Genomic DNA, 7,884 nt, shown 5'->3' with positions numbered 1-7,884 from the left:
GGGCTGCGGGCTCCCCACTCCCTCCGCGGCCGGGGCCAGGGTCAGAGACACCCTCGTCGGCCGCCTCCCCCCGGCCAGCCCCACCGAGGTGGGAACACCGAACAGGGGGGGGGGGGCGGGAGGACGTCCGCAACAGTCCGCGTGCGGTTGTGGTCATCGCGCCTCCGCCCCCATCTGCGGGCAGGGAAATATAAGGAGGCCGGCGAAATGCCGACCGAGGCAGGTGCGCGCAGTCAACGGTGGATAGGGCGGCGGGCGCGAGGGCCCCGATAAGATCCCAATGCTCGGTCCGGGGCACTTGCCACCGGCCTACACGTGGGGAGGTGCGGCCGGCAGGCTGGGCATCCAAATCCCCGGCCCCCGCCAGCCGGGGGGAGGCGAGAGAGAGGCAGATAGACAGACGGCGAAGCTCCCGAGAGCAGGGGGCGCCTCCCCGGGCCTCCGCCAGCCATGGCACACCGGCCGCCGGCCGCCCCCTCGCGCCAGAAGGAGAGACCCAGGCAGGAGCCTTCTAGCAAGGGTATGCACCGACGGCCCCAAGCGTCGGGAGCCCATCTCCGCCGCCCCATATCTCCCGCAGGTGACCACCCTTTGGACGTGTTTGCGCCCCGCCGGCATGGGCCCTTTCTTGGGCGCGCGCGCATGCCCTTGTCGTCATCCACTCCAGGGTCTCCGCCCCGCCGGCCCCACACATTCACACGCACACGCACACACGCGCACACACGCGCACACACCAACGAGACCGAGCCGTTGGGGTCTCACATCCCCTCCCCCCTCCCGCTGGTGGCACGCGGAACGGCCCCCAGTCATTTGGGGGGCGAGCGGGCGGGCGGATCACTTGGGCCGGTGTACCCCTCCCCGGGCCATCCTCGCCTGGGCCACGGTGTGCGTGCGTGTGCGTGTGCGTGTGTGTGTGTGTGGCCCCAGCCCCCTCCCCCTCCGCACCCCCCGGACCGTGCTCCTCTCGTGCTGCGCATCTGACATCAACCGGGGACCGGCGAGGGGGCCCTCGCGCGCCCGGGGGCACCCCGCCTCAGGGCGGCGACCCGCACACCAGGCAAGCGGCAAGAACCGAGCATGGGCAGGCACAATCGAGGCGCGCGGCCCCCCCCCCCCGCCCCCCACCCCCATGCAGGGGAGCGTCTTTGGCCCGAGTGCGTCCTCGAGGACATGGACGCGCCTTTCTCCCGCACCCCTCCCCTCCCGCCCGTGCACGTGCCTGCTCTCATGCCTGCTCGCACGCGAGAGAGCGGCCCGGCCCGCAGGTCTCCCTCTCCTCGGGCCCGCCCAGCCAGAGTCCAGCCTTTTTGGCTGGCCATCCTGCCGAAAATCACCCCTCGGGCAGCCGTAAAGCACCAGACAGGCACCCTCCCCGCCTTGATCTACCCTCCCCCCCCTCCAAATCCCTGCTTTTGCTGGGTATCCTCCTTTCTTGTCAGGCAGACAGCCGCCCTCGACCACCGCCGCCGCCGCCGCCGCCGCCGCTCTCGGCTCCCCGTCGACACCCCTTGACTACCATGTTTGCTGCCGCTCGCCTCAGCCGCTCCCTCTTCGGCCAGTCGGTGCGTGGCGTCCTCCTCGCTCGGTGACAGGGAGACTCCTCCCGCCTGCGCCCCGTCTGACCAACCGACCCCCCACACGTGCGCGCGCGCACATACACACACACACACACACCGACCTCCCCCCCGTGTGTGCCGATAGGTTGGCCTGCGCCACTTCACCACCACCTCGGTCCTCTCGTCGGCCGCCGCCGCCCGCAACATCATCGGCCTGCGCCGTGAGGACAAGAACAAGTGGGAGCGCCGTGTGCCGCTGACCCCGCGCGATGTCAAGACCCTGGTCAAGGACCATGGTCTCGAGATCCAGGTCGAGTCCTCCACCAACCGTGTCTACCACGACCACGAGTATGCCGCCGTACGTGAACACCGCCCTGGCCATCTGCTTTGCCCCGGGTGCTGGCCCTCCCTTTCCCCGTATACTCACACACCCCTTCGACCGTGGAAACGATGCAGGCCGGCGCCACCATCGTCAATGACATGAACAATGCCGACGTCATCCTGGCCGTCAAGGAGATCCCGGTCGAGAAGCTCCTGCCCAACAAGAGCTACATGTTCTTCTCCCACACCCACAAGGGCCAGCGCCACAACATGCCCAGCCTGAAGGCCGTCCTGGACAAGGTTCGCCTCATGCCGCCCATCCCCACCCGGTGCATGCGCGCATACGCACGCGCGCCTGCTTGCTGACCCCCATTCGTGTGCAGAAAATCCGCCTCATGGACTATGAGCTCCTCACCGACGAGAACAACAAGCGTCTCGTCCGCTTCGGCACCTTCGCCGGCTACGGTGGCATGATTGATTTCCTGCATGGCTTCGGCAAGCGCCTGCTGGCTCTCGGCTATGGCTCGCCCTTCCTGGTGCGAGCCTCTTCCCCGCTGCACTCTCTCCTCTCCCTCTCTCTCGCGCGCGCGCGCGCGCACGCACACATGTGCATCGTCGAATGCCGCCTGCCGCCCTCATGCTCACCGAATCCCCCCTGCATCCACACCCACACACACACACAGAACGTCAGCATGACCTATGGCTACCCGGACTACCGGACCGCCTGTGACCAGCTCACCAACGTCGTCGGGCCCCAGATCACCCGTGGCGGCCTTCCCCGTCACTTCTCGCCCTTCCTCTTTGTCTTCACCGGTGACGGCTACGTGGCCCAGGGCGCCATCGATGTCTTCGAGAAGCTCCCCCACAAGTGGATCGCCCCCGATGAGGTGGCCACCTTCCAGAATGCCCCGGACTTCGACCCCAACGTCCTGTACGGTGTCAAGATCAAGGCCAAGGACTATGCCGAGCACAAGGACCGCCCGGGCTTCTTCGATCCGGTCGACTACAAGACCAACCCCCACAACTATGTCAGCCACTTCCACACGAAGGTGCGCCCATGTCCTCAGGCGGGGGCGGAGCGTCACTCGGCCCCCGCCCCCGATCCCCGACCCCCCCCCCCCTCCCTTCGCCCTCTCTCCGCCCTGCATACCCGCCCATCTCCATGCCGGCTGTGCCTCGACGTCCGGCATCTCCTAACCCTTCGCGCCCCCCTCCATACACCGACCAGTTCGCCCCCCATGCCACGGCCATCATCAACTGCATCTACTGGGATGACAAGTTCCCCCGGCTGCTGACCAACGAGCAGACCAACGCCCTGTATGCCCAGGTCGACGAGAAGGGCGAGCCGACTGGCACCCGCCTGCTCGGTGTGTCGGACATCAGCTGCGATGTGGCCGGCTCCCTGGAGTTCATGAACCACGTCTCCACCATCGATGACCCCTTCTACCTGGTGGATCCGGCCACCGGCAACATCGAGTTCTCCCTGGACGGCCCGCGCAACCGCGTCCTCATCCAGTCCATCGACAACCTGCCGACCGAGCTGCCGACCGAGGCCTCGGACCACTTCAGCGAGGCCCTCTATGACTTCGTCCGCGAGCTGGTGCGTCTCTGGGGTCTCCCTTCGCCGCCGGTGGCTGTGTGTGTGTGTGTGTGTGTGTGTGTGTAAGCCACCACCCCGACATGGCAGCTGCCAACGAATTCCGTGCTGGACGACAGTGGCTTCGCTTCTTTTTTTCCCCCTCCCAGCGAACCGGCAGCAAGGAGGGGGGAGCGGGCGGCGATGGCCCCCAGTCATGTCATGCCGCCGTGCTCTCGCGTAAAAGAAAAAGCCAGGGCAGCACAGAGGGCTCAGAGGGAGGGGAAAAAAAAAAAACACCGCGCATACTGACCCTCCCTCTCTACACGATCGTCCCTCCCCCCTCTCCTTGCCCACATCTCTCGTGTACATCCGAACAAAAAAAAACAGGGCACCAAGGACCTCTCCGACTCTGCCTCCCTGTCGGACCCCCTCCGCAAGGCCATCATCGCCGAGTCCGGCGACCTGGTCGGCCCGCACAAGCACCTGATGCCGATCATCGAGAAGTACGGCGGCGGCGCGGCCGTCGGCTCTGGGACCGCCACCTCCGGCGCCACCTCCCAGCCCAAGCGCGTGCTCATCCTCGGGTCCGGCATGGTCTCCGGCCCGGCCATCGAGTACCTGTCTCGCGACAAGTCGATCGCCATCACGGTGGCCGGTGTCGATGGGGCCGAGGCCTCCCGCGCTGCGGCCCCCTTCCCCGGGGTCCGGCCGGTGGAGCTGAACGCCACCAACCCCGATGCCCTGCGCCGTGCCGTGGCCGACAGCGACATCGTGGTGTCTCTGCTGCCGGCTACCCAGCACCCGACCGTGGCCGGGGCCTGCCTCGACACCAACCGCCACCTGGTCACCGCGTCCTACGTGTCCCCGGCCATGCGGGAGCTCCACTCGGCGGCCGAGTCCCGCGGGCTGGTCTTCCTCAATGAGCTTGGCCTCGACCCGGGCATCGACCACATGACCGCCATGCAGATGATCGACAATGTCCGCGATGCTGGCGGCGTTGTGCGTGGCTTCAGCTCCCTCTGCGGGGGTCTCCCGGCCCCGGAGGACAGTGGCAATGCCCTGGGCTACAAGCTTTCCTGGAGCCCGCGCGGCTTCCTGACCGCCGGTCTTAACCCGGCCCGCTGGCTGGAGAACGGCGCCATCCGCGAGATCCCCTCGGGTCAGCTGTTCGCCAATGTCCGGTCTTGCTCGCACATCCTGCCGGGCTTTGCCCTGGAGTGCCTGCCCAACCGCGACTCGCTGGCCTACCGCGACGTGTACGGCCTCAACGGCCCGGAGGTGGAGACTGTCTTCCGTGGAACCCTGCGCTTCACCGGGTTCTCGGCTGTCATGCGCGTTCTCAATGACCTGGGTCTCTTCAACCCGGCCGAGGCCGACTTCCTGGCCCCCGGCGCCTCGCCCATCTCCTGGGACGACCTCGTGGCCCGCCTGGGTGGCGAGGCTGAGATCAACCGCCTGGCCGCCGGTGCCGAGGCTGGCGAGCTGACTCGTCGCGTGCTGGAGGCCATGAAGGAGTGCGTGCCTTTCCTTTCCCCCCTCCTCCCTTCCCTTCTTTTTTTCGCCCGTGCCTGCTCGGCCTATTATATCCCCACTCGGGGCCCATTTCTTTGCTCCCCTCGGTCCTGCTGCCCGCGCCCCCTCTCTCCGCCTCTGTCTCCCTCCCCGTCTCGACGCGCCTCCCACCATGCCTGTGCTGACCGTGTGCTGCCCCCTTCTTGCTCCGCTCCTTCCCTAATCACCCCCCCGCTCGCTCCCCCATGTGTACTAGGCTTGGTATTTCCGGCCCTGGCACCGTTGCCCAGCGCGGCACCGTCCTTGATGCCACCTGCGCCGCGTTCGAGAAGTCCCTGGCCTACGCGCCGGGCGAGCGCGACCTGGTTGTCATGCACCACGATCTGCTGTACAACGATCGTGACAACCAGCCCATGAAGGCCACCGCCACCATGGTGGCTTATGGCCAGCCCAACGGCCCGACCGCCATGGCCACCACCGTTGGCCTGCCAGTGGCCATTGCCGCTCGGCAGATGGCCACCGGCACCTACGCCGGTGCCCCGGGTGTCGCCATCCCGATTGCCCGCGAGGTGTACAACCCCATCCTGGAGGAGCTCGCCAAGGAGGGCATCTCCATGCGCGAGCGCGTGCGCTCTCTGTAAGAGAACGAGCATGCCGGCGGTGGGGAAAGGGGGGAGGGAGGAAGTGATCTAGTCGCATGTCCCCCCCCCCTTCTTTCTCTCTTTTCTCCGGACCATCCCTCTCTCTGGCGCATATGCCCCCCCCCCCCCCTGCCTTGCTCTTCTTTTCCCTCCGGCGGCCTGTATCGCCCCTTTCCTGTGGTATTACCCCCCTCCTTTTGTGCATGCCACCCTGCGAGCGCACTTTGCCTTCCAACTCCCCCCCTGCTCGCCGGGTGCCTGCACCTCGCACCTTATGCCCGTGGCTGGGCACTCATGGCGAAATGCTGTCTCCCCTGTCTGGAGAAGGAGGAGAGGGAAAGGAAGAGAATACACACGATACACAATGCCCCCTTGAGATTGCGTGCACCCGTGTCCCCCCCTCCCGGCCACAGGACGTGGGTCTTCCCTTTCAGCAGCGGCGGCAGAACAGGGCGCGACGACCACGGGATGGGTGCAGACGGGGGGTCAGCGGCACGCGCCGTAGAATACCCCACACGCACTCCTCCCGTCCCGCCCCCCCCTCCTGTTGGGGATATGCCTGCGATGTGGGTGGGGGATACACTCTGAGCCCTCTCCCTCTCCCCTCCCCTCTCTCCCCCTGACCAAGACCGAAAGTGACCAAGCATTCAATGTTACTAATGGGAAAAGGGAGGGCCCGCTCGACTATATCGCCCCCGCTCGCCCGAGGTCGGGACAGGCGCGGGCGGGAGAGACCGAGCGTCACGGCCAGCGCTGAGGAGCATGGAAAGCCAGAGAGAGGCTTCGCCTGGTCCGGCGCGCATCTACATGAGGAGAATGAAGAGAAGAGGAGTCAGCAGAGAGCGAGGAGGAGGGGGTGCGCGGATGGGGGGGAGGAGGAGGTGCGGTGTGTGTGTGTGTGCGTTCATATTCGTGGGAAAGACAATCTTCATAACTGCATGTACGTCATATTCATGCATAATCTGTCCGCCCGTCTGGTTTAATATCATGACTGACACAGGGAGGAGGAGGGCGGGGAGAGGGGGGGAGAGAGAGAGAGAGAGACGGGGGAACGCACGGCAGGGGGACAGAGGGGCAGAGGGGAGAAAAGGCAAACAAGTTCGGCAAGCAAGCGAGCGAGGGGGGGGGGAGAGAAACCCACCCTCCGCCAACCGGCCAGGAGTGGGATCATACCGAATCCCAACAGACCTGGGGCGCCAACACGACCAGCCCTTTTATAGGGGCGGGGAGGGGACCGGGAGCAGGTGTGCCGAGCGACGCAAACTCCGGCGGACGGGGGGAGCCAGCCGCGCGCGCACAGCACACAGCAACACAACACACAGCAGCACAACAGCCGGCTGCCGCCCCTCCCCCGCCCCCGGTGGGGCGGGAGAATGTCCTCCTCTGGAGGTGCGGGGGAAGGACGCAAGCGTTGGCAGGGTGGCATCCGTCGTCAAAACGGCGTTCCGAATGATGTTTGTCGCATGCGAGATCACGCCGTATTCTGCCCTGAGTCACGTCAGGCGCGCTCCATTGCATGGGGCCTGCCCCCGCCCCGCTGCGCGGCGGGGGGGGGTCGGGAGGGGGGACACCGACACACCACACGCCTGCCGGCCGGGGGGGGGGGGGGGGGGGGGGGCGGCCCCCCGCGGCTCCCCGCGCCCCCCCCCTTTCCCCCCCCACGCCGACACCGGGGGGTGTTTCACCGGGCGGCCCCAAAAAAAAGAGGGGCCAGGGGGGGGTGGCCCGTCCGCCCGGGCCCCGCGCACACGCGCCCACCCCCACCGCGGGGGTTCGGGGGGTGACTTGGGTGGGAGCGAAAACAACCCGCCCGTGTCCCCCCCCCCCTCTCCCGGTCGGCAGCTGCTCGCGCGGTTATTCCGCCACAATCACACCCACACCCCAGCACCGACCAGGCCGCCAGTCCCCCCCCCCCCCCCCGGAAGGGCCATCGAGCGCGACAGTGATGTGATGCCCACCACGACTGATCTGGGAAGCACCCTTCCATGAAGCACGACGGTGACCAATCGGCCCCCGGGCCTCTCTCTTTTCTCACTCCTTGAGGGGGGATGGTGCGGGCATTGACTCACGCCAGAGTGATGCCGAGCGAGAAGGGTAGATCGCTCGCGCGGCTGGCCCGCGCGATCTCAGCTCGCTCCAGGCGCCGCAGATCGCGCTGGTTCCTCTCCCCAGAAGAAGGATGCCGGGGGGGGGGGACTGCTCACCCGTGGCCTAGCTTCACATGGGTCCGCCGTGCCGCCTCCCACGGTCTTCCGGGTAGCTTCACCACTCACCT

The 7,884-nt window shown here is 67.1% G+C and overlaps 1 protein-coding gene across 1 annotated transcript; it reads left to right on the top strand.

The window, feature by feature from the left end:
• Positions 1-1,462: 1,462 nt before the first annotated feature.
• On the top strand, positions 1,463-5,978 carry H696_02276 (hypothetical protein). Its single transcript, XM_009496179.1, has 8 exons — positions 1,463-1,562; positions 1,702-1,914; positions 2,013-2,177; positions 2,261-2,413; positions 2,561-2,926; positions 3,106-3,477; positions 3,844-4,970; positions 5,225-5,978. Exons 1-8 carry the CDS (start codon positions 1,518-1,520, stop codon positions 5,607-5,609), a joined length of 2,826 nt encoding a protein of 941 aa, XP_009494454.1. The 5' UTR covers positions 1,463-1,517; the 3' UTR covers positions 5,610-5,978.
• Positions 5,979-7,884: the final 1,906 nt, after the last annotated feature.

This window comes from Fonticula alba (assembly GCF_000388065.1).
Source record: "Fonticula alba strain ATCC 38817 unplaced genomic scaffold supercont2.3, whole genome shotgun sequence".
In the NCBI taxonomy this organism is placed as follows: Eukaryota; order Rotosphaerida; family Fonticulaceae; genus Fonticula; species Fonticula alba.
The sequence above is the reverse complement of the archived record's forward strand: the minus strand, read 5'-3'. Positions and strand labels throughout refer to the sequence as shown.